The 27,140-nt window shown below is 43.5% G+C and overlaps 1 protein-coding gene across 1 annotated transcript in view; it reads left to right on the top strand.

Moving 5' to 3' along the window:
• The window catches only part of RNF130 (ring finger protein 130), an 85,470-nt gene extending 75,012 nt beyond the window's left edge, over positions 1 to 10,458 (top strand). The window contains exon 8 of the mRNA XM_065409067.1: positions 8,879 to 10,458. Coding sequence (XP_065265139.1) covers positions 8,879 to 8,988 — 110 coding nt within the window. The 3' untranslated portion in view covers positions 8,989 to 10,458. The remainder of the gene's footprint in view (positions 1 to 8,878) is intronic.
• Positions 10,459 to 27,140: the final 16,682 nt, after the last annotated feature.

The raw sequence follows: 27,140 nt of genomic DNA, 5'->3' as shown, positions 1-27,140 counted from the left end.
GAGCCACCCTCCACTCCAGACACTTCTGAGGCTGCAAGAAATCTCATTGAGATGACTGCAGCTCAGCCCCCGGCCATTAGAGACAAGCCTCCACACCGTCGAGACTGGTACTGTCCAGAGGCAAGCCCGCCATGATGCAGAGCTCCCAGTTGCCGGACCGGCACCGCTCCAGGTCCCCATCGCCACACTACCATTCCCTGGCACCGGCTTCAGTGAGAATGTGCACGGCACCAGGGGCGTGGCGATCTATCTCCCTGGCAACGAGGGGTCGGCACTGTTTCATAATACCCTCACAGGACTGGCACAGGACCTACGGCACCGGTCTCTGTCACGAGATAGCTGCACTGATCCATGACACCGGTCCCCTACCTCCTCTACGCAGCACTGAGCACCAGCACAGGCGTCTTCGGCACTGCTGTGGTCATCGCCCTCGGGATCCTCGGAGTCTGATGCAGACTCATACTATTCAAGGCGCAGTCAGCATAGGTCTGGTAGGTGCTGAAGGGATGTGCGGACGGACTGGCAGCCACAGTGGCCACCCCCCACACAATGGCCCTTTTGGAACCCCTGGGCTTACCATCAGGCCCAGGGTACCCCTTGTAGGGCTTCTAGGTCTGTGACCTCAGGATGCCATTTTTTCCCGGTCACCTAAAGATAGACCTGCCCCTCAGGGAGCGGAAGCTGCCCTCTCCAGACCGCCCTCTCAGACTACAGAGGTGTCAACGGAACCAGCCCGGGACCTATCCATAACCCAGGAGACATCTGGCCCTGCTGAGCCAGTAGAGGAGCCTAGTTCAGCCCAGGAGCAACCTGGGCAGCTAGAGGGCCGTGAGGACCCTGTACCTCCACTTGCCACATCATCATCCTTCCCCGATGAGGAGGTGGCAGGAGTGTCAGTTTCAGAACCCCCGCCCATCGACCACAGGGTGCATCATGACCTGCTCCGCCGCATTGCCTGCAACATGGGCCTACAGGTGGAGGACCCAATGGTAGACATTCTTGCGCCAGAAGGTCCTTCCCGGGTGGTACCACCACTAATAAAGACCATACAAAATAATAAAACCCTGTGGCAGACTCCAGACTCCAATCTGCCCACCACCGGGGGCATGGAGAGGAAGTACTTTTGTCCTGTCTCAGGGATACGAGTACTTATTCTCTCACCCACACCCTTGCTCCCTGGTGGTCTCAGCAGTGAATGAAAAGGAGCGCCGGGGCAACAGGCAATGGCCCCCAAGGCTAAGGAGGCCAAACACATGGCAGGAAAATCTATGCTGCAGGAGGCCTCCAGCTAAGGATAGCCAACCAGCAGGCTATCCTCAGCAGGTGTAACTTTAATTCTTGGGACTCCTTGTCCAAGGACAAGGAGTTGCTCCCCGCAGAATCAAGGGCGGAATTTTCCGCCATGGTTGAGGAAGGGAAGGCGGTAGCGAGGACCTCCCTACAGGCCTCCCTCGACTTGGCTGATTTCAGCGGCCCATACCATCTCCTCGGGGGTGGTCATGAGGAGAACTTCCAATCCTCTGGGTTACCTCTGGACGTTCAGCAGACCTTGCAGGACCTTCCCTTTGAAGGTGCAGGGATGTTCTCGGACCAGACTGACTCTAGGCTGCACAACCTGAAAGACTCAAGGACAACTATGAAGTCGCTGGGGATGCACACGACGGCTACCCAGTGCAAGCATTTCAAGTCTCAGCCGCAGCAGTACAGCCCTGCCCAAGGCAGGACTCTTACTGCTGTAAGAACAGAAATAACTGGCGCGGGCCTTCAACCCCGCCTTCAGGGCAGGGACAGGGCCCGACCAAGCCACCATTGGGCTCCAAACAAGGCTTTTGAAGGGACGCCCGAGGATGGTGTACCTGCCAGTATCCCGGATTCTTCCCCGGGCTTCCTGAACCATCTGTCCCACTTCTACTGTGCTTGGTCACAAATAACATCAGACTGCTGGATGTTTCGCACGGTAGAAGTGGGATATTCTCTCCAGTTCTGTTCCTCCCCTCCCTCCCGCCCCCCTTCCCCGTGCATCTCCAGGGACCCTTCTCACAAGCAACTCCTTATACAGGAGGTGCAATCGCTCCTCACCATAGGGGCAGTGGAGGAGGTTCCTCAGGAGCTATGGGGCAGGGGATTCTACTCCCGATACTTCCTTATCCCCAAGGCAAAGGGGGGGGGGGTCTCAGACCCATTCTAGACCTAAGAGGACTCAACCAGTTCATGGTGAAGTTGAAGTTCCAAATGGTCTCCCTGAGCACGATCATACCTTCCTTGGATCCAGGACACTGTTACGCCGCCCTCGACATGAAAGACACGTACTTCCACATAGCCATTCGTCCAGCCCACAGACGTTTCCTTAGAATTGTGGTCGACAACAAACACTATCAGTTCACGGTGCTCCCATTCAGTCTATCGACAGCCCCCTGAGTGTTCACCAAGTGCATGTCGGTTGTTGCAGCTTTTCTCTGCAAGAGGAAGGTACAGTTGTATCCCTACCTTGACAACTGGCTGCTGTGGGGGTGCTCCAGGGAGTAGGTGGAGTCCCAGGTCCGGTTGGTCAGAGCCACCTTTGAGAGACTAGGACTCATCCTCAACGTTAACAAGTTGATGCTGTCCCCGACCCAAAGAATAGAATTAATTGGGGTGGTGCTGGACTCGGTACAGGCGAGAGCATTCCTGCCGGAGTCCAGATTCCAAACAATGACAGATATCATCCAGATGCTCAGGCGATACCCCACCACAAAAGCAAGGGGATGCCTGAGCCACCTTGGACACATATTAGCCTGCACCTGCGTCGTCAGGCATGCCAGACTGAGGCTCAGGCCACTCTAAGCATGGCTCGCCTCAACTTATCACCAGGTCGAGACAGCTTGGACTCGGTAGTGACACTGCTGGAGCGAGTTCTAGAATCCCTCCACTGGTGGCTAGACCCTCGCATGGTCCACCAAGGAGTCCCATTCAGCACCCCTCAACCCTCTATGACCCTAGTAATGGACACGTCGCTCTGGGTGGGGAGGCCCAACTAGGAGACCTACAAACGCAGGGTCGGTGGTCGCAGGCCGAGCTCTCGCTCCACATCAACATCAAGGAGCTCAGAGCTGTGCAATTAGCCTGCCAGACCTTCCAGTGCAGAATGCAGAGCCAGTGCATGGCGGTGATGATTTGCATAACGAGCAGGGTGGAGCTCGCTCCTCCCCTCTCTGTCAGGAAGCTCTCCAGCTTTAGGATTTTTGTATAGGCCACTCCATTCACCTGGACGCAACTCATCTCCCAGGAGTTCGGAATGAGCTTGCAGACCATCTTACCAGGTCGTTTCCCAACCACAAGTGGTCCATCTGTCCAGATGTCATACATTCCATCTTCCAAAGGTGGAGGTTTCCCCAGGTAGATCTATTCGCCACCAGGAGCAATAGGAAGTATCCAACGTTCTGCTCTTTCCAAAAATACAGTCCGGGCTCCATCTCGGATGCGTTTATGCTACCCTGGGGAGACCGCCTCATATATGCTTTCCCACTGGTCCCACTCATCCACAAGGTGCTGCTCAAGAACTGCAGAGACAAAGCGGAGGTAATTCTGCTGGCCCCAGCATGGCCATTCCAACATTTGTACACCCCGCTTCTGGAGCTGTCGGTGAACACCCCGATCACACTGCCACTATACCCCGATCTGATCACACGGGACCACGGTCGCCTCCTTCACCCAGACCTCAAGGCCCTCCATCTCATGGCTTGGAAGCTTCATGGTTAAAACAAATGGAGCTCCAGTGCTCGGATTCGGTGAGGGAGGTGCTGCTTGGTAGCAGGAAATCTTCCAGCCGGGCCACTTACCTAGCTAAGTGGAAAAGGTTCTCGTGCTGGTGTAAGCAGCGGCATGCTCCTCCACTTCAGGCATCTATACCGCTCATCCTGGAGTATCTACTGCATATGAAGCAACAGGGTATGGCAGGATCATCCATCAGGGTATACCTTGCGGCCATCTCGGCGTTTCACCCGGGAGAGTTGGGACGCTCTGTATTTGCCAACCCCATGGTAGGGCATTTCCTGAAGGGCTTGGAAATTGAACCAACTGTTTGTATTAGTCGCAGACCAGATGAAAGGGCTTCCTGTCTCCTCACAACGCATTTCTTCCTGGATCACAGCCTGCATCCATACCTGCTACGAGCTGGCCAAGGTCCCAGCCCCAGCTATTGTGGCCCACTCAATAAGAGCTCAAGCCTCATCAGCCACCTTCCTGGCCCAGGTGCCTATCCAGGAGATCTGCAGACCGGCAACCTGGTCTTCAGTGCACACGTTTACCACTCACTATGCCATCACCCAGCATGCTAGAGAGGATGCAGCTTTCAGCAGAGTGGTTCTCCAGTCAGTGATTCCTTAACTTGGACCCCACCTCCGGGGGAGACCTTGGGAGTCACCTGATTGGAATCGACGTGAACAAGCACTTGAAATAAAAACGGTTACTCACCTTCTCATAACTAACTGTTCTTCGAGATGTGTTCACGTCCATTCCAATACCCACCCACCTTCCCCTCTGTTGGAGTAGCCGGCAAGAAGGAACTGAAGGGGGGTGGGGCCAGCTGGGTCATATATTGAGCGCCACTCCAGGGGGCTCCCCAGACAACCCAACGGGAGCTGCTAAGGGGAAAATTTTCCAACGACCATGCACACTGCGCACGGACACCTGATTGGAATGGACGTGAACAACACACCTTCTCGTAACTGTTGTTCTTCGAGATGAGTAACCTTTTTTCCCCAAAACAGGTCTGTTTCATGTCTCTTATACAGAGCAACAGCACAGTGGTGAAAAGTAACCTTTTAACTGTTACCAGGAGCTGTTTCTACTTCCTGCCCCTCTGTTGGGAACTTTGGCCACCCAAGGTCCAGTTTCCTCCACACTTTGCATTGTTTTTGTGTCTTTTAACAATTGCATCCATTACATGCTCACAAAAATAGAGAAACTAGTTGACAGATGTCAATCAGAAATTAAAGGGGTGTCAACCCCAAGCTGAAACTAAAGATATAAATATCCTACTATTATTCCCTCAAATGGACTTTACACCATCTCGTGAAGGTCAACACATTTGTTTACTCTGAACAAACAGAAGCAAATTCCAGAGTTGTTTGCCGTCTTTTCCGGTGTAAGTGTTTGGAGCAAGAGCACATCAGCTAATTTCATTGTTGGGACTGTGCACAAGTAAATAAAGAAGCATGCCCTTCAATAGCCTGTTTTCCTTTTTTCCAAATGTTGCCGCAGCGACTGGGAGACATAATGCTGTAATACTGTACTGCTCAGATGGGAGCAACAACACGGTGTTAAACAGCTCACTTTGTGTAAAGGACCCTTTATGAAATAATCTCACTATTTAGAGTGGGTTTTTTTCCTCCGCTATGCTATATAAAACTCTAAGAGGTCTAAGCAAGAGAGAGGAAATATTTCCATATGAGATTTGGCTTTCATTCTGCTTTACACTGTCCCAGTATCCAAATGGATTACACAGTGGAAACAGCCTAGGGAGTACCCTGACCTTAGCTCAATGTCAAGAGAAAAGTCTCTGAAGGGATTGTAGAATAGGCTCTTCAGAGCAGAGACCATGTATCCGTATGTGTTTGCACAGCACCCAGCACAATGAAGCACTGATTAGTATCTCTGAGTGCTACTATAGTAGTATAAATATTAAATAAAAAGGGACTGCAGGGTAGCACTTGTTGTTTGTGCAACTAGTATGTCAAAGCAATGCAGAGACTTTTTAATTGACCGTTTTGTACTGTACCCATTCCTGCAGCATACCCATAATGGTGGGGATATTTTAGACTTGAGGCTGAGGTTTATGTCCTAGTTTAATATAAATAGGTTAGTAGAGTGGTTCAGTCTAATGAAATAATGAAAAATAATGGCAAGTATGACTTGTATACGTATTTTTGACCTGTTAAACCTGAAGTGTCTCCAGTTTGCTTTCCAAACCGAAAGTGCAGAAACCTCATTTCAGCCCATTGCCCTGATTTCATCAGTAGCTGCAGAATAGGGAGAGCAAGCTCATAAGTTTCCATTGGGGGGTGTGTGTGTGTGTGTGTGTGTGTGTGTGTGTAACTGCATGTTGCTGCTTGCTGCCAAGACACATTCATGCCTGACATGGCAGTGGATTTACAAAGAGTGTTTATGCCACGGTTGTAAACAAAGCTGGCAGTTTTCTGCATTGGGGGGGAAAAACACGTCAGTCAAGGTGCCGGTAATTCTTTTAAACCTCTAACACAACTAAGTATTCCTACAAACCAAAACAAGCCTGAGCGTTGCTTTTCAAGCTCTGGTATCCTTACAGTATGTAAACATAGCTTGTCAAATTGAAGCCTCCAAAATAGCTTCTGACTGGAAGAAGATGCATTGCGGCATAGTGGACAGAGACTGGACTGGCACTCAGAAGGCTGGGGTTCTCTTTCTGGCTCTGCTACTAGCCTGCTGAGGGACCTGGGCAAGTCACTTCACCTCTCTGTGCTTCAGTTCCCCATCTGGAAAATGGAGATAATGATACTGACCTCCTTTTGTAAAGCACTTTCAGACCTACTGATGAAAGCACTACATGAGAGCTGGGTGATGTAAGATTGTTTGAGTATCTCCTCTGATAAATGACTTAGTGCAGAGTCTCTCTTTTAAACACTCTTTTTATGTGTACTCTTTTGAACATTCCTTTGGCTCGTCTGTCCAGGTGGAATGCTGCATAGTGCTATGTGGAAACACAGACTTCAGTTCTGAGACAAGATTAACAATGAGATATGACTGGTGTGCTATTTTCTGGGGGGAGTTGTGAAATTGTGGTAAACAGCAACAACTTCCAGCTTAAGGGACTGGTGAAAAGAGGAAGAAGGGAGCTCCCATCTAGTTGTGTGCATCTGGGGGAGAGAGTTTGCAATATTTGGTCTTTCAAAACAACAATAGCCTTAGGGGCTGTATCTGGTGAACAAGCAATTCTACTAAGCAGGGAAGAATTTGAAAAATACTGTTTGGTGTAGCTGATGTTTGAATAGGAAGCATTAGAAAGAGAATGAATTATGAGTTCCAAGAGTGCTATTGAAACTGAGCAGTCGGCTGTACCTGTATATAAACACACCGCTTCTTTGGAGGAGGGCAGGTTAAATGTCTTGTCAAGAAGCAAGGAAACACAAAAAGTAGCAAAGAATTTTAGAGATGCTGAATGCAGTGTCTGCTTTCAGATTACCGGTAATTAAAAAAGAAATCTGTTAGGTGAAACGTTTATGGCCTTATGCCTGTTGATTAAAATTTCTCCATCAAATTTTGTATTGAAAAGGTTCGTTCTCTCTCTCTCTCTCTCGCACACTGATTGCCTAGGGTGTCTGCTTCCTAATCCCTTGTTTGATTTGGTGCAATAAAAACAAATAGGAGCAGCATTCAGTCTTTAGAGTCCCTTTGTGTTGCTTCTGCGTTGCTTGTACAATATGTAACACTTCAGTGGGAGGAGAGAGGAAATGAAGCATTCATTACTCATTGCTCATTTCAGCACCAGGGTAACATGGGATGCAGCATTCTCAAGATCTAAATGCACCTGATGCATAGTGACATTGGGCCAGGCACATAATGCAGGAGACTTCTGATATCAAATTTATCCCTAGTGGTTCCTAAGTAGGCGTTTCATAGTGGAGTTCGGGTTTGTTTGGAGAGTGATCTCTTTGGGAGTTGTAAGCCTATGCAGATCCATGTAAATAAATACATCTGTCTTTTTACTACAGCATTGCACAGTTCCAGAAAGCTTAAGTCTGGGATAGGATTCAAATCCACAAACTGAGCACTAATAATTCAATAATCATATTGACTGGTCTGTCCCTATTCCAGCACAGTGTGTGGGGGTTTTTGTGTGTGTGTAGATATAAGCTTTATTGGCAGAGTCAGCAACTTGACCCTGTGGAATTTAACAGTTTTTCACACTGCAGCAGATTGAGGTATTAGATTATTCACAAACACTTTTCCCCCCTTTATCAGGAGCATTCACCTTCAAATGAGAATTGAATGGGTTAGTATACTAGCAAGTGAAGACCTGGGATTGACTGTGATTTAAGTCAGAAGTGGAGGGGAATGTTTGGCAGTCTCAATCTGCTGTATTCCTTAGTAGATGTTTGTCTTTGTCACAAAACCACAGAGCAGTTCAGCACCATTCGCACACTCGGCTCAGGACTAGAACTAGCAAGGCTGCTGCAGATCAGGATTGTGGTGTATTGTCAGAGCTGTGCAAGAGGAAGCTCATATGGCGCCGGTCCACGTTATTTCTGGCTCCAGCCAATACTGTTATTAGGCCTTCATTTTGATAAGCACACAATTCTTCCTCATTTCAGCTCTTACAGAAAATGTCTTCCCAGATGAGTTTGCAAAACTAGCTTTTTCTTTTTAATACCAAAAGGAGGGGGGAACTTTTGAGGAGCCTGTTTGGTCTGTTATCTCCTAACGGAGAAAATAAGTTTGGCCATAGGCCAATCCTCAATGGACAGCTGTTTACCTTCTTACACACAGCATAGACCATGGTCCTGAGCAGAAGGAAAGTAGCATGAGAACACTTGAATTACAAGAGGACCACACCTGCAGCTCAGACACCTGAGGTATAAATATTTCCCTCCCTGTCCACATGCATCCCTAAAATAATGATGATGCAGCAAAGGTTAGATTTCCTCACACTTGTCTCCTCTGCCACTTCATACTACAAACTGTTACAGGTTTACTTTAAAAGGAAGTTAATTTTTAGGAGTATATATGTTCTTGATTAGAACTGGGGCAGGTGCAAGAGAATAGGTAACCACAAACAAGACCTTGCATGCTCAATCCCTGTGGTGTTTTATAGCCATATGTACAAATTCCTAACAGGGTTGTTTCTTTGTTCTGCCTCTTGTAGGTGGTCACTTCTTTCACCGCAATTCTTTGTCTCCTCGGAGCCTGGTCTATGAAAGTGAATTCTCAACAATCCAACCTGCCTTGGACATGTACGATGAGAACAAAACCTGAAAGGAATGTGTGTTGTGGTGTTGGTTTCTTCCTTTTTTTGTTTCTCATTCCTGTTGTTGTGTACTCCTTCCATGGGTGTTCTATTGTCTAAAGAAGAACTGCTTTTCCCAGAATACAAGCCTGGCTTCCAAGTGACAAAGATGAAGCTCAACTGTGGTTGTCTCCAAGGCCATCATCTCTGGGACAACAATGTGCATACACAAAATGGGCTGTTGTAAATTGCAGAATTGGAGTGCAAGTTAGGTTTGTCAATCCAGCCAAGTCTGTACAAAAGAGGGCTTGCCCTGATCCAGAGTACTTTTGTATTGAAAAGGTGTGTCTTAAATAAGCACATGATCTTTCCATTGTTTTAATCATGCACATGTTTGCTGGACTATCAGACAAGATATCTGGTGGTAGAGGCGATTCCAATTTCCAATGGTGTAAAGGAATACCATTTTTTTTTCTGTCTCCCCATGAGTTTATTGTGATATGTCCCCTTTCTGAGGGGAACCTGTAGAAATGCATTGACTTTCCTATTGCCCATTTAACTCTGGGTAATGGCAAAACAGGTTGGCATTAGAGCTACAGACAGGAGCTGTGTCTGGAGTATCCATGAAAGGTTTCAAGTAACCCAATACTTCAATTTTTCAGTTTCCACTGAAGTTGGACAAAGGTTTCCTATACAGAATGCAACTTCAGCCATTCCTAGCCCTCCTGCCAAGTGAATCTCTTGACAACAGGGATGCTGCTGATGTTCATGGGCCCACCATTTGATCTTCTTGAGAAATGTGCAGGTATCTAGATAGCTATCTTCTTTTGATTTTTAAAAAAATCCACCAGTTTTTTTCACCGAGATTTTTGAGAAGCCAACATGTTGGTATTGTACATAGAACAAAATGTAAATTTCCTACCCTGTTCTCCCAATGAGACCTGCAACAGTTAAGTAACAAACACTTTCTCAGTGCTGTGCCCTTTCCTGCTGCCATCAGTAATGTGAATGCAGAAAGCAGAAGAATTAAGGAAAGCACCCACGCTTTGACACTTGGAGGAAAATCAGGTTTTTGTGACAAAAAGTGGCCACGAAATGAATATTGTCCTAAAGCTTCTAAAAGGGTAATGCCGAAATAGAAAACAAGATTTTTTTTTTTTTTTAAGGACTCAATTGTGTTCCTTTAAAAAGCAGCTCTGGAGAGTAAGTCAGTGTGTCTAATGCACCTTTTCCTACTGAATGCTGTGTAATTGTTTAAGTTTAACAAATGTCAATATTTTCTCCATTGCAGTCTGAGTAACTGTAGATGTAGAAATGCATTTGTGTCCTTTGTAATGTGAACAAAATCTTCACTCTATATAGAAATCGTGATTTAGAACAAATGGCAAACTGAAAAGAAACATAAGAAATGTCCTGCTAACTTTGAATCTAAACAGCTTCTGCTGTAGATGGGGAAACTTGCCTTCTTTTTATAAAGCAATCAGTCTTCTTGGCATGTACTCTGACTTGAAGTGTGTGCAGCCGCGACATTAACGCAGATGTTAAAAACAAAAAAGAACTCTAAAGTGAGGAAGTGAGTTTCTAGCAGAGCAAACTTTGGCTGTTGCTGAGTCGTATTTAATCTGATAATTCTAGACTGGGTGGTGCAGAGTTTAAAGTGTTTTACCTTTTACAGCACTTTGTTTATATTTGACAAATTTTACTGTAGTCCGCTAACTTTAGAAACATTTTTAAAAAACTTTTTAAGAAGCACAGTTTTAACACACACACACACACACACACACACACACACACACACAGCATTGAGGATATGAAACTGAAGGTTGGTGGACAATGTCAGCACTGTTACTCAAGTAAAAGAGGCCCACAATCAGCATTTGTTCCTCTTTTCAATCTGAGAAGTAGAGCAGATATTTAGTGTGTGAACAGTCCTGAAGCTGATCACCCAAGCCCCAAACTCCTTGAACTAAGGGTATGTCTACACTGCCTGCCAGATCGGTGGGTAGCGATCGATCCAGCAGGGGTCGATTTATCGCGTCTAGTCTAGACACGATAAATCGACCCCCGAACACTCTCCCATTGACTCCTGTACTCCAGTGCCATGAGAGGCGCAGGCAGAGTCCACGGGGGGAGCGGCAGCAGTTGACTCACCACAGTGAAGACACCGCGGTGAGTAGGTCTAAGTATGTCGACTTCAGCTACGTTATTCACGTAGCTGAAGTTGCATAAATTAGATCGATTTCTTCCCCCCCTCCCAGTGTAGACCAGGCCCAAGACTCTTTCAAGTCTGACTGAGTTCAGGCACAGTGGAGCGAGAAGGGCTGATTGGGCAATCCCAGTTTTCATCATTGTAGCTGAGTGATCATTACATGCAGATCTGTAAAAACGGCAACCTTCCCAAACCAGACAAAGAAATAAAGAAAATAAAGAAATGTCTTTCAAGGACAGAGTGGCTTTTAGCAGGGCTTGTAATAGCAAGGCAGGGCAGGCAGGTTACAATTGGCTCTAACTAGGCACTCTCACAAGCTGTAATATTCTTTATCTGCATCTAAGGTCTTTACTATGCAGGAGAGTCCAGCCACCAGTGTAGCTGCAGCAGTACAAAACGTAGGCGGGCCAAGCTGCTATGAACTATTATTTGCACTGGTGCCGTTTACTCTGATTTTAAGCAGGGTTAAAATCCACTGTGCAAATCCTAGTTTATATAGCATCTTTGCCTGTCTTGCTCTAGGGGTTGCCTCAGTGCAGCTGTATCAGAGCTGGTCACTGACAGCTGTAACGGGGGCAAATTTCCTGTGTAGACAAGGCAGCCTGAGCAGCACTCGAGAGAGAGGTAACAACTCCTTAGGTTTGAAAACAATTCTATTTCCAATTCTAGCTTTTAAAACCCAGTGCCCCAGTGAACAATAAAGCAAGAGGCAAATACATCAGCACTCACAGGAACAGGCTTTTTTCAAAGTAATATTGATCCTCTGAACCCAGTGATCACAAATTCTGAATTCCAATCAGTGCTATCTTTCCTTCTGCTAAGTCAGTTTCTTTGCTCCGATTCCATAGATTAATTAAAACTTGCACTAACTTTTTATGTTTTGGATAAATTTGACAATGTTGCCAACTCTTGTGATATTTGCTGCTTTTTCTTAAAGCTCCAGCTGCTGGAGTCATGTGAGTATGTGAAAAAATCTCAGCTTACTCTTTTTTTAAATGAAGGAAGTAGATCCTTTGCTCCAGCTATGACTGTTTACACCAGCCAAGGATCTGCTTCTAATGTTTCTAAGCCTCATGATTGTGGAGAAAATCTGGCAAAAATAAATCCTAAAGGCTCAGGGGGCAAATAAAAACTTCAGTACAATTTTAAAAATTATATTACTAAATCTCTTGATTTTTTAAGCCAATCTCATGATTTTTGGGGGGCCTGGTTCATGATTTTTGAAAACTTGGGGATGGCAATACTACTATAAGAATCTACTGGTGCTGTAGCTAGTAAAATAAGTGAGTCGAGGGATGTGTTGGAGTTTAACACTTGTAAATGACACTCCCTCATTTGGAAACTCAGTGCTGTGAGGAAAGCTAAATGTCAGTTCAGACTGATCCATGAATGCATGCTCTGACATGTGGTATTGGCAGTCCTTGTACTTGGTCATATTAAGGATGTGAAAGAGACAGTGTAGGGAACATGGCTGATTTTTCAGAGAAGCATTCTTAGTTTTGGGGGTTCCTTTTAATATTAAAAGGAACTAGATGCTAGCATCATTGTCCTTTTTCTACTGTAGTGACACTGCAGGTGGTTGTCACTTTGCAGAAGTAAAATGTATGCACTGTGAGTGCCAGTTACTTGAAGTAATATTTTTAAAGCAAATAAAGGCTTGATAGCTACTCCACCAATTTTATGAATTTTATTAAAATCCTTTTTATCCCAAATCCTACATCTCCCCAGTTAGGCTATAGTATTCCCCTCAATTTTTACCCAACTTCCAATTATATGGAAGTTTTGCATCCCCCAAGATGTTTGTAAAATTAGGATTTACTTGTGTTCTCCAAGGGATATTCTCAAGTTAAAAACAACCTCTCAGCATGTTTCTTACCTATGTTACCAACAATAAAATAGATTATTACAACTGAAAACATCTTACAATCTAATGTACTTTGCAACATCCATGTTTATTTGCTTCATTAAGCTTGGACAATGAAAACTTTAACATTTATATTGTGGTAGCACCTAAAAGCCACAATCAGGTTGGGTCATACTATGTTAGGCACTTTATGAACACAATATATGACAGTTCCTGCCCTAAAGAGCTGATTTGTCAGTTTCACTTTTACCTCCCCTTCTAGCATAATGTTACAATGTTTACATTCAAATAGAAAACTGAAAAGAAATCATTAAAATAATGGGTTTTATAAATGTGTATTAAAAAAACAAATCCTGAATTTTAGGCCCAAACTACTGGACAATGTCACTCTTATAAAAATATAATCAGTATGCCTATGAAATAATTACAAACATTCTTTCAAAGGATAAGTGGCAGGAATCCAAGTCTTCATGTACAAGATTCTGTATATGGAAAATATCAACCCTTGCTAAAGAGAGACTATAAAATAAGACACCAGGTAAACAGAACAACTTGATGGTGTGTTCTTTCCCTTGAGGCAACCATTTGTTACTCTTGCTAAGGAGAGCTTTGTGGCTGAGTCGTGGTCTATACAATTGAGAATATGCCCCTCAAATTCTCCCCCCTAGAGTATTCAATCTCTTTAATGCTGCAGCAGGACTGGGGTAGAAAAGACAAGTAGGAAATGCTTTATGCAGCGAGTTCTGACTGGAGCCTAAAATTGATTGAATACCCTGAGTCAGTGGTAATAAAAGGGTGCTAAGCACCTCATAGGATCAGACCCTAGGAGAGGGTACATTTTACCACTTCAGGGTAGAATTATAGTATGCAAAAGATTTCATAGTTTTATTCCCATTGTAAGAGAAATGCAATGATCAGAAGCCTTTTCAACAACGCTTTTGCAGACTTTCAGTGCAAAGCTGCACCAGTGCCAAGAAGTGAATAGTCCAGATAAAGCAAGCTAATGCATTACTGATCATCAGTAAATAGACTCCATTGGTGTGGCCCTTCCCCACCAAGACTTGGAGAGTCTCAGTAATAAGGGAATATGAGGTTACCAGACTAGGATTTGTATGCATAAAACCTGTCGTGAGGAAAAAAAGGGCCTTTCAATATCTGCCCTCACAATGTTTCTTGCTTTTAAAGAGGAGTGTCATAGTGTTAGTATAATACCTCTGGGTTAATTGTGACCAGCTACTTAACACAATTAATATTAACTACCAAGTAAAAGAATCACAAGTCAAAATAGGGAAAGAAAAGGTTAAGAAAATATTTAGTAAGGCTGTCAAGCGATTAAAAAAACTAATTGCGATGAATCGCTTGATTAATTGCACTGTTAATAGAATACCATTTATTTAAATATTTTTGAATGTTTTCTACATTTTCAAATATACTGATTTCAATTACAACAGAATAAAAAGTGTACAGTGCTCACTTTATATTTTTTATTACAAGTATTTGCACGGTAAAAAAACAAAACAAATAGTATTTTTCAATTCACCTAATACAAGTACTGTAGTGCAATCTCTTTATCATGAAAGTTGAACTTGCAAATGTAGAATTAGGTACAAAAAAACAGCCTGCAAGTCCACTCAGTCCTACTTCTTATTCAGCCAATCGCTAAGACAAACAAGTTTGTTAACATTTGCAGGAGATAATGCTGCCCACTTCTTGTTTACAATGTCACCTGAAAGTGAGAACAGGTGTTCGCATGGCACTGTTGTAGCCAGCATTGCAAGGTATTTATGTGCCAGATGCGCTAAAAATTCATATGTCCCATCATGCTTCAACCACCATTCCAGGGGACATGTGTCCATGCTGATGACCTGGTTCTACTCAATAATCCAAAGCAAAGTGAACCAACGCACGTTCATTTTGAGCCAGCCCACCGGCAGAAGATTAATTTTCTTTTTTGGTGGTTCGGTAGTTTCCGCATCAGAGTCTTGCTCTTTTAAGACTTCTGAAAGCATGCTCCACACCCTGTCCTGATCAGATTTTGGATGGCACTTCACATTCTTAAACCTTGGGTCAGTTAGAAATCTCACATTGGTAACTTTGCGTTTTGTGAAATCTACAGTGAAAGTGTTCTTAAAACAAACGTGCTGGGTCATAATCTGAGACTGTTATAACATGAAATATATTGCAGAATGCAGGTAAAACAGAGCAGGGGACATACAATTCTCCGCCAAGAAATTCAGTGACAAATTTAATTAATGCATTATTTTTTTAACAAGCATCAGCATGGAAGCATGTCCTTTCGAATGGTGGCCGAAGCATGAAGGGCCATACGATTGTTTAGCATATCTGGCACATAAATATCTTGCAACACCAGCTACAAAAGTGCCATGCAAATGCTTGTTCTTACTTTCTGGTGACATTGTAAATAAGAAGAGGGCAGCGTTATCTCCTGTCGAAATAAACAGACTTGTTTGTCTTAGCAACTGGCTGAACAAGAAGTAGGAATGAGTGGACTTGTAGGCTTTGAAGTTTTATATTGTTTTGTTTTTGAGTGCAGTTAGGTAACAAAAAAAATCTACATATGTAAGTTGCACTTTCACGACAAAGATTGCAGTACTGTACTTGTATGAATTGAAAAATACTATTTCTTTTGTTTATCATTTTTACAGTGCAAATATTTGTAACCAAAAATAATATACACTTTGATTTCAATTACAACACAGAATAAAATATATATGAAAATATAGAAAAACATCCAACATATTAATAAATTTAAATTGGGATTCTATTGTTTAACAGTGCAATTAAAACTGATTAATCGCGATTAATTTTTTTAATCGCGTGAGTTAACTGCGATTAATCGACAGCCTTAATATTTAGATAAGTTAGATGTATTCAAGGCAGTGGGGCCTGATGAAATTCACCGTAGGGTACTTAAGAAACTAGCTGAAGCAATCTCGCAACCATTAGTGATTACCTTTGATTACTCATGGAGAACAGGTGAGGTCCCAGGGGACTGGAGAAGGGCAAACATAGTACCTATCTTTAAAAAGAGGGGGAGGGAGGAACTGAGGAATTAGAGATGGGTCAGCCTTACTTCGATAGCTGAAAAGATACTGGAACCAATTATCAAATAATCAGTTAGTAAGCACCTATAAGATAATAGAGTTATTAAGGAATACCCAGCATGGTTTGTCAAGAGAAAATAATGCCAAACCAACTTAATTGCCTTCTTTTTTTACTAGCCTAGTGGATAGGGGGAGGCTGTAGATGTGATATATCTTGATTTTTAATAAGGCTTTTGGCACAGTACCACATTACTTTCTCATAAGCAAATTAGGGAAATGTGGGCTAAATTAAATTACTGTAAGGTGGTGCAAAATTGGTTGAAAGACTGTACTCAGGGATTACAGTAGCTCCTCACTTAACGTCCTCCTGCTTGAGGTTGTTTCAAAGTTACGTCGCTGCTCCATTAGGGAACATGCTCGTTTAAAGTTGTGCAATGCTCCCTTATAACGTCGTTTGGCTCCCTGCTCTGTCCACTGCTTGTAGGATTCTGTGGAAGAGCAGCAACTTTACAAGGGAACATTGCACAAGTTCCTCTTCTCCGCCTCCTCCCTCATAGCGCTTTCCTGACGCCAAACAGCTGTTTGGCGGTGCTTAGGACTTTCTGGGAGGGAGGGGGAGGAATGGGGAAGCACCATGTCTCCACTCCTCCCCCTCCCTCCCAGAAAGTCCTAAGCGCCGCCAAACAGCTGTTTGGCAACAGGGAAGCGCTGGGAAGGAGGGGAAGGAGCAGGGATGTGGCATGCTCCAGAGAGGAGGTGGAGTGGGGGTGGGAAGAGGTGGGCCTGGAGTGGAGCGGGGAACGGGAAGAGGCGGGCCTGGAGCATCCCCCGGCAAAGTCGGCGCCTGTTCTTCTGGGGGGAGGCTGCCGCTGCTGCTGTGCAAGTTGCTTCCTAGCATCCTTGCCTGCAGCGGGCTGTGACTGTGTGGGGTAAGCCAGGGGCACCTCCCGACCACTGTACAGTACACAATGCCTTTTGTCTGCCCCCAAAAATTTCCTTGGAACCTAACCCCCCCGCATTTACATTAAATCTTATGGGAAAATTGGATTCATTTAACATCATTTCACTTAAAGTTGCATTTTTCAGGAACATAACTACAACGTTAAGTGAGGAGTTACTGTAGTTATCAATGGATCTCTGTCCATCGGGGGGAATTTATCTAGTGGGATCCTGCAGGGGTCTGTCCTGGGTTTGGTAGTACTCAATATTTCCGTTAATGACTTGGATAGTGCAGTGGAGAGTATGCTTTTAAAATTTGCAGATGACACCAAGTTGGGAGGGGTTGCAAGCACTGTGGAGAACAGGATTAGAATTTAAAATGATCTTGACACATTGGAGAATTAGTTCGAAATCAACAAGATGAAATTCACTAAAGCCAAGTGCAAAGTACTACATTTAGGAAGGAAAAATCAAATGCACAATTACAAAATGGGGAATAACTGGCTATATGGCAGTACTGCTGAAAAGGATCTGAGGGTTATAGTGGATCACAAATTGAGCATGAGTCACCTGTGTGCTGCGTTTACAAAAAAGGCTAATACCATGGGATGTATTAACAGAAGTGTTATATATAAGACCAGGGAGCTAATTGTCCTGCTCTACTTGGCACTGGTGTGAGGCCAGTATTGTGTCCAGTTTGGGCACCACACTTTTAAAAAACTGTAGATAAATTCAAGAGTCTCCAGAGGACCGCAACAAAAATTATAAAAGGTTTAGAAAACGTGTACTATGAGGAAAAATTAAAAACTGGGCAGGTTTAGTCTTGAGAGAAATCGACTGACAACAGTCTTCAAATATGTTAAGGGCTGTTACAAAGAGAATGGTGAGTGATTGTTCTGCACATCCGCAAAAGGGTAGGACAAGAAGTAATGGGCTTAATCTGCAGCAAGGGAGATTTAGGTGAGATATTAGGAAAAACATCAGAACTATAAGGGGAGTTCAGCTCTGGAACAGGCTTCCAAGGGAGGTTGTGGAATCCCCCTCACTGGAGGTTTCTAAGAACAGGTTGAACAAACACCTGTCAGGGATGGTCTAGGTTTACTTGTCCTTCCTCAGGGCAGGAGGCTGGACTAGATGACCTTTCGAAGTCCCTTCCAGCCCTAGATTTCTATGATTCTGTAATGGCAGAAGACTGCACTGCCTCGGCTAAATGGAAACTGAAACAATTGTGTAATAGTGAAAGAAATGCCCGCTGTGCTTATGAATATATTATGAAACACTTATGTGTTTTCTTCCTTGTTTAAACAACACTGGAGTAGTCTGACCCATTCCATTGGACAAGTCAACATCTCTCTTCAATACCGAAGACTTAGCTAAGTGATCTGACTGGCTGTCTGAGCATCCCCATGTGCTTTATAAAAAATGGATGTAACCTACACTTCTGCAAGAAGCATCTGATAAAATGAGGTGATCAAAACAGCAGTGCTCATTTAAACCATTTCAAAAGCGTGGGAGAACAAATGTCTTTAACCACAAAGTTAGACACAGGGACAGCTACTCTAATATGCTGCAGCAAGAGTGCTCCAGGGGCAAAGTTAATGCTCTGGTATGCCCTTAACCACAATCTGTGTTTGAGGGTATATCACCACTCTGTGCCTGAGGATGGAGTTGGGGTACAAGGGCAGAGAAATCTAGCTGGAGTTGCTCTAAGGCAGCTCGGTGCAATCTGCTTGCTGGTGAGTGGGAATTGTGAATTTTTTGCTTAGAGAGTACTTTGTGTGCTTTTAAAACCAAAGAAGTCATGTGGCATCTCAGAAACCAAGTCATTCGGTGCCAAATAATGAATGTATATGCTAGGCAGCAGGTGCTCACTGCTCTAATCCACTGTGGGTGGGGTTCTCTGCCCCTGCTGATGTTTACAGAAAGAGAGGAAAGCATTTAGAACTAGGGAGGCAAGAAAACTACTTTCCCACACAGAAAAGTGGCGGGGGAATGTGTTCTGTCAAAACTTTCCTTAGATGTTACTTATTCATATAGTCTATCAGATTGCGGGGCAGTGTGTAGCCTTAGAACTTGAGTAAATAAACAATGTGTTCCTCTGAACTACACATCCTGGTAAAATGGAAATTAAACATCACAGGTGAAGCTTTAACTGTAGGTTTTTACCCTCTCTGTTATAACTCCCTTGTGTATCTTAATTTCCAACCTATTAGTACAGAAGAATCGGTGTTATTTGAAAAGAGAATTTACACACATGTATTTTTTAAAATAACCTTGCCTTTTTTTCTTCAGTGCTGGGTTTAGTAAAGTGGGGACTACTATTGTATGAGAGGGGATTGAGGAAATACAGCTTTTAAATACATTCAGGGTGAAACCTTGACCCCATTGGCTTTGATCGCCATACAACAGGTGTGTTATTTTTTCACTGCAAGTGTTTTAAAGAGGGATATAAAAGATTAAGCTTTGTGCATATGTATAATGCTCCTATTGAATAAATGCAGAAAATGTCAGATTATAAAGAAAAAAATGTTTTTAGGGTGGGGAGTGAGTGTGATGCAGAGTCCATATGTCTTGTAAAATCAAGAGAAAACAAAGTATCCAACTCCTCTCATATTTACTAGTGGCTAGATGAGGGGCCAGGGACTGGATTTGTCCTTAGCTCTGCCGCTGTGTGTCCATGGGAAGAATCAAGAATACATAACCTCTCTGTCAGTTGCCACTTGCTTCCTCCTCCGGCTCTTCAGAGAAATTGGTAAAGTTTTTTAAAAGTGCCAAAGAGACTAGACTTTCAATGGGACTTAAGCCTCCTTATGCACTTTTGAAAATGTTACCCATAGTCTCTTTTCTCCTGCAAAATGGAGAAGTCTGTAATGAAGCTGTGACACGTAGAAGAACTAGTAAGGGACTGGACTTCACTTCCTGGCCCCCGTCATCTGTCATGGGTTAAGGTTACAAAAGATGAATACCCCATCACATGGCAGTGGTCAATATCAACTGATTCCAGTGGCTGCTGTTTCATTGTGTTTTGTCTGAAGGAAATAAAACCTAATACCAACTAAAAATAACCCCAAACTAGAGACAATTAATAGAGTGGGGAAATAGTGACATCCAAGATGGAGGTCTGGAGAGGAAACCTGACCTCTCTGACAGATGAGAGGATCATTCTGCCTCCTTTTGGACATCTGTCAGCTACTACAGTCTCTGATGCTCAATGACTTTCTGATGACAGAGCCACTTCTTGTGCTCAGAACATGTACTGCCTATTTGGCAGCTGAAGTGGGTCTGGATCTGCCTCCTGGAGCCTGTGCTTGCTGCTCCTGGAGCATTTCATTGTCAGTGACTGGACAAGCATGTTACTTCTGCCATGGCTACAGTAACAAAGGCTGCTAGGTCTGGATAGCTGAGCTTCCCATCGTCATTCTGAGAAACCCTTTACTGTCAGCAAGGCTGCTTTCTTTTACTGTGAAACGGTGAGCAGCCTGCAGGATGATTCAAAAGGAGAGAAAAGACAATTGCAGCCTCTCCCTGACCTGTGGGGTCTGGCTCACCAAATGAAGCGGTGGTGAATTTTCAGTTGCATGCAGTGACATCTAGTGGGGAGGGCAGAGTGGGTCAGCTCCCAAGGTCAGATAAGAAGCTTCTCTATTGTCTTTTTATTTATTTATATTTCCCGCTGCTTGTTAGGACAATAGAGGCACCATTCACTCAGTTCTCTGTCAGTCTGATGCCAGGACTGTTCAGATCTGACAGACAGATTTAGCTATGTCTGACATTGGGTATTTAGTGAAACAATCCATATGCATTCCTCCGAATCAGCTATTTTATCTAACAAGCTTTGTCAGATTTCTCTCAGCCTAGCTTATCCCCTGCTGACTCCCTTCCCCACACTGCCTGCTCTCTCTAAAGAAAATTAACCCTCCAAGTGGAAACAGCAATATTGGTGCTAGTGGAAGGTAGAGTGATCCCTTGTCATTCTCAGTTACATTATTAAATGGATAATGTGACCCAGTTTTGCAAGACACTCATTTATGCAGATTATTACTTTGTCACCCTTTCACTTTTCCTTCTGATCTAAGAGGAACCCAAAACTAATACCACAATGGAATGGGATTTGAAGTTTAAGATTAAAACATTTTTCAATCTTTATTATTTGTATTGTGGTAGTACCTGCCAGCCCTACTCCTGGAGCAGGACCCTATTTTGCTAGGCACTGTACAAACACAGAGCAGAAAGATAGTCTCTGCCCCAAGGAACTTACAATGTAATAATGAACTGTTCATTTTGATGTATTCAATTGTGACTGTTTAGAGACTGCAGAGGGGTTTTGTTGCATAGCTGAGTTAATATTTTATTATTTGTATTATTGTAGTATCCGGAATAGTGCCCAGCTGTGACTGGGGCTCTGTTGTGCTAGGCACTAGACACATGTGTAGTACAAGAGAGTCCCTGCTCCCAGAAGATTACAATCTACATAGAGTAGGCATGGCTCTTGTGCAGAAACTTTCCCTAGCGGCAAGCACAGTTGAGGGCTCTGTAGTGAAACATCAGATAGCATCTGGAACCTTGCAACTAAAAAAAAAAAAGGCTCCTCAAACCGAAGTTTAATAATAATCCACCTGGAATAGAACTTCCTGTGTACTGAGACTGCTAATGTTGGCACGATTTGTATTGGCACATTGCCCTGCAGTACACCAGTCAAAGTGTAAGGTGTGAGGTATGGGAAGGGCCTAGATTCTTTTTATCAATGAGACACAAGAAGATAGTCATATGATTAGAGCATCAGCCTAGAAACCAAGAGTTGTGTAAGCAGAGATTCCTGACTCTCTCTCAGACTTCGGGGACAAATCAGATTCTGTATCTGTTTCCCTATCTGTAAAATGGGGGTGATAGCTACCTCACGGGATGGTGTGAGGCTTATTTCAGTAATATCTGTAAAGTGCATTGAACTCCTTGCATGGAAGGTGCTGTATAAGTGCATAGATTTATTTGTCATTTGTGCTTGGTGGAGCAGGTCACAACCTATTTGCTTATCTTTTTCCATCTGTCCTCGGCCTACTTTACACTTTGGCCACTCAGGAGCTGTGATCAATTTTAGCTGTGACTTGTGATCTGTTTTATCTGTTTACTCTGATGTAAAGTTTGCCTTTCTTTGCTTTCTGCGTGTTCTGTCACTTTTGTTGCTTGGTTCTGGTTGTTCTAGACTAACTCTTTTGGAATATTCAGAACACTGGACGCAGTAGAACCTCACTAAAGACTGGAAGCCCATTTGCTAATTACTGAACTTTGTCAACAGTTGAATGATGCTGAATGTAATTAATTAATTGATTGCTACAAAAAAATCCTCTTCTGTATCCTGAGGATGAACCGGGGACAATGCGAGGATGTGTCCGAAAGTAAATGGTACATTGATCCAGAGTCATTGCAGACTATCAAGTTTGCAAATGACCAGCATGTGAATTAATGAGGTTGCACTGTGTTAGGGAATTTAGCCTCTGCTTAGCCAGTTGAGTGTCTTGGCAACTGCTTCATACTCCAGCACTGGAAAATGGGGCTTGGAAATGATCTTGGCTCGCTTGTTTCCAAGGCCAGTAAAGGTTAGCACAGTACATATGGGGAACAGCATCCCTGCAGTTCTGGGAAAGAGAGGCTTGATATGTGCAGATTCTTGGAGTACTATGATAGCATCTGCCTCAGAGATGGCTGGCTAGATGATAATGGCCAGTGGAAGAAGTGCTCTCCCCATCCTTCCCCGACAAATGATCCAGATCCTTGCGTATATGCACACCGGAAGGAACATGTGGAAAGCCCATGCTTGGATGCCAAAAGAGAAATGTCACAACCAAAACAGAAACATCCCACCTGGTGATTATCTCATGCATTTATACGTAAGTCACGATGGTGATGAGATCCGTCATGTTAACCGTGTGCACAAGTGAAGTGAAATGATTTCTAATCTGATTGTCTAGTCGGACCTGCAGCAGTTAGAAGTAAAATAATAAAAAAGAATTAATAATAAAAACTTCTTTGTGTCCCTGTCTCTATCGGGATCACCTGTTAGCCGTGGCCTATAACTATGCACAGAACCAGCTGAGTGGGAATTATTTCATTGTAATAACAGAGAGAAAAACTCTTTTTGGATCTGGGGACTGAAAGTAGTAAGAAAAAAATCTAATGATTTGTGTATGTGTGAAATAAAAAGGCGGGTTCTATGCATTTCAGTTTGTTTGCCACAGAGTGGTCTGTACCAGTATGGATATATATTCTAAAACTGCAGGCAAACTACCACAGGTTTTGCAAAGTGAAATGGACGATGGCCTTGTTTAGAACCTTGGCATGATGAGGTGGTATGTTAACCTCTTGACAATCAGATCCTTCAAGCCCTTGTGAAATTGTAGCTCAACAGCAGCAGAACCTTTTGGTCTACATATTTTGATGCAAATATAATACCGTATTGTAGCTATGTGGTATATGCCAATATGTTAATAGAGTATACCTATAATTTAGGATTTGCTAATGTAATACATTTCAATAAAAAGCTATTTAAAATACAAATGGTGTCAGCTTAGTGTCTTTCAGAAAGGTGTGTACATATGCATGTTGGGAGGATGAGATCGTTACCCTTGGACAGGAGTCCCAGAAGTTTATGGGACAGTCTGGCACATCTTTGTTGAAGATCCACTGGCAGAACTGGTTTTATTCTCTATACAGGAAATTAATGTTATATTTTGTTATATTGTGATTGTGCTATAAGTCTCAAGCTCCACTGGTCTAAGTGATGTATGAATATATAGAAATGGTAGTTCCTATCCCCAAAGAGTTTACAATCCAAAAGACTAGACATTACAGGTTGATGAGGCAAATAAGCAGGCAGTGAGGGGGAAAGCTGAAAGTAACAAATATGGGATGTTTTAGCACAGACTAGCTGTGCATCCAATTTTAAGCCAATCAGTACCAGTAAGCACAGCTCACCACTTGTCTAGTCATTATCAGACCACGTAGAGCCCCTGCACAAAATTGCTCTGTGATTGAAATTAGCTGATCCAGAGGGCAAGGAAAGTTTCTCTGCCCGTTGTGGGCAGCACTGTGTTATTTGTATGATTTTAATAGTCTATATCACAGCACTTGGCTGCCAAAGCAATAGGTGCTGTGAAGGTAATAAAATGTCACTGTCAAACGATTGACGGTTTCACATTTTTTCTAGTAAATTTTACTTGGTCCCTGTAAACCAAGTAAAAAACCCTGGCACATCTGCTACTGTAGGGCTTGTTTTGGTTTTCACCATTTTGTCTGCATTGTTGTTGTTTCTCCCCCTCCCCCCATTCTTGTTCATCAATTGGTTCCCTTTTTCAGTTAGAGCGGGAAAATTGTGTCATGTGACTTAGGGATAGTCTGCCTAGTAACAGGGGAGTATAAAATCCCTGCGTGCCCTGTGAAGATCGCTATCCGCCCCAGTGGCAGCCCAGTGCCTGCCATACCAATAAGAAGAAGATCGACTTATCTGTTCCCGAGTGTGGTCCTGATTCTGTTCCTGGTTGTTCCTGATCCTCGTAATCCAGTCCGTGGTGTTCACTATCAGTGTCTTCTCCTGTTCCTGGTCCAGTCATGATCCCAGTCCTGTTGGTGTCTCTGTTCCCTTGTGTCTTTGTGAACATGGCGATGTACAGTTTTACCTGTTTATCTTTTTAATCCACTTATAGTTTGGGGCCCTGGCTTCATGCCGAATTTGTGTTAACTACCGAGTCGTTCTAATAAATTCTACTGTTGTTTACACCCCATTTATTTCTCCATTCTTTACTTGGTGGGGGTTTGAGGTGGGGATCACTACCGGGGATTGAGATACGGATCAAGGGGTACCTGTAACAAGGAGGGAAGGGGAATTAGTTCTTGCTTTCAAAACCTCTCAGTTGCATGTTGGGGGTTTAACAGTCCAGTTGAATCAGCATAGTCATTTGTGTGTTTCCCCATTTTTAAAAGGAACATAACTCTTGCTGATGGTGCTTCCTGCACTCTCAGGTGCCAGAGCGCCTAAAACTAGCAGTCTCCACTGCATAGCAGCTTGAACTGTGTCATCTTCCTGACTGTTCTCTGTAGCTAAATGGCAGAGTATGAAATTGGCACTACTGGTTCTAGATCAATTAGGGCTTCTGTAAATCCTGCTTATATATATTCTGCCAGTGAATACAGCTGTCATTAACCATTACCATTGGCTATCCAGCACGAAAAGTGGATTACAATGCAATGTTCCAAGAAAAGCAAACATTCATTATAAATGGAGGTCCTTTTTCCTTTTGGGGGGGGGAGGGGGAGGAGGTTACTTCGAGCAACTTTAAAAGTAAATCAAACCTTTACAGTCTCGTGTTTGACCACATTTTTGGCAGTTCTAATCCAAAGCCAACACAAGACAATGGAAAGACTCCCACTGACTTGCATGGGCTTTGGATCAAGACCTTGTAGTCCAAATTTTCCTAAGACTTACAGGCAAAGTGGGTTTTTAAAATATATTTAATATATCCATATACCTAAATATATAATATTTTAGTATCAGAACAGTTTAATAGCAGTGAAACATGGCCTAACCAAAATCACCTGCTTTAAGGGCCGGTGAAATCTCAATCTCTCTGGGCAATGGGGCAAGGCACTAAACTTCTCCTATGAAGCACCGAGTGGCCCCAACTTGCAAAATCTACACATGTTCTGCTAGGTGTTTGGGACCTTAAATCTTGTTTTTGTTTAAATGTCAACAGAATGTTTCCTTTAGAAGGGCTCTCCTGAACTGCCTGTTAGCTTGTATTTTCTTTTAATCCTTTCATGGCTTCTGTAAATCCTGCTCCAATACAAAAATCTCTATGGGGTTGACTGTGAAACAGGCTGCTAATCCCTAGCCACTTCACAAAGCCATTTCATTTGTCACGAATTGCTGACATTTTTGGTAGAGGCTAAGGACTAAATGAGAGAATGAACCCTCCATTCACACCAAGACTTTATCTGCTTTTTTGGCCAGAAATTTCCCTCCATTGCTATCACAGGTACAGCTCTGTTAGTAACAGCAGCAGTGAGAGCACTAGTGTAGACAAGGTGCCAGAGCAGGTGGTTAGAAGTGTTATCAGTAAGCAGGGTTAGAGGACGTGGTGGTTAAATGCTGGCTGCAAGACTACCCATCCCACCGTTGCTTGTGCTGGTGGAGTTGCATCGGTATTAACCCAAGAGCTTATCCTTCTAGGTCAGGGTTGAAGCAGTTTGGTGGGGCAGGGCGGGAGAAGCCTGCACTGATCTTGTGCATGCAGTACTGGTGCTGTGAATAGAGGATTTTGGTTTCCAGCTCCATCGATTTGGCACCTTTCACCCAAAAATACAGGGATTGAGGCAAAACAGATTACTTAATGTACTCATGCACATGCCAACATCCAGAATCCTCTTCATTCTGTTCCAGTGCAATACTAGGATCTAGGTTTAGGCTAGCTTGTTTCTAATATTAATAAATATTTTTTTGTCATGGGTAGCTATATGAACACAAAAAATAAATGATCCCTGCCTTGAAGACATGCCACTGCCTAAAGAAGGTATGCCACTGCCTTCTTCCTGTGAGTTTTGCTAGTGAGAATGTGCGAAAGTGATTGCCAATGTTTTTCCTTCAAGCCACTTTTGGAATCTGAAGAAATTCTCTCAAGTAACGGTTATAAAAATATGAAGAGAAACTCAACTGAGCATGAAAGTTCTCTGCAGATAACAGAGGGGAAATATCAGTATATCCTAGTAATCACCTTTCCTGCTTTGAAACAAAGATTGTCCTTCACAATGTTGTTGCCAGAAATGCCTTAACACATGAAAATTTTTGGAGTTAGGATGAAAACTCCACAGGCCTGACCAGGTGCGTAACAGTTCTAAAAAGGCTGGCGTTTCAAAGTTAAAGGGCGGTACTAGAGTGGAGGTGGTATGTGCACTTTTCAGATAGAAGTATAAAATATCTTCCTAAATGCTCAGCGGGGCAGATAAAGGCTGATACAGGAATAATCTAGACCTGTATAATAAATTCTAAGAAAGGCCCACACCATGTGAACACTGAGTTTCTGGGTTACATATTGTGGTGGGAAAGCTGGCTGCCCT

This window comes from Emys orbicularis, chromosome 8 (genome assembly GCF_028017835.1).
Source record: "Emys orbicularis isolate rEmyOrb1 chromosome 8, rEmyOrb1.hap1, whole genome shotgun sequence".
Lineage (NCBI taxonomy): Eukaryota > Metazoa > Chordata > Testudines > Emydidae > Emys > Emys orbicularis.
Note: the sequence above shows the minus strand (reverse complement) of the source record. Positions and strands in the feature narration are given on the sequence as shown.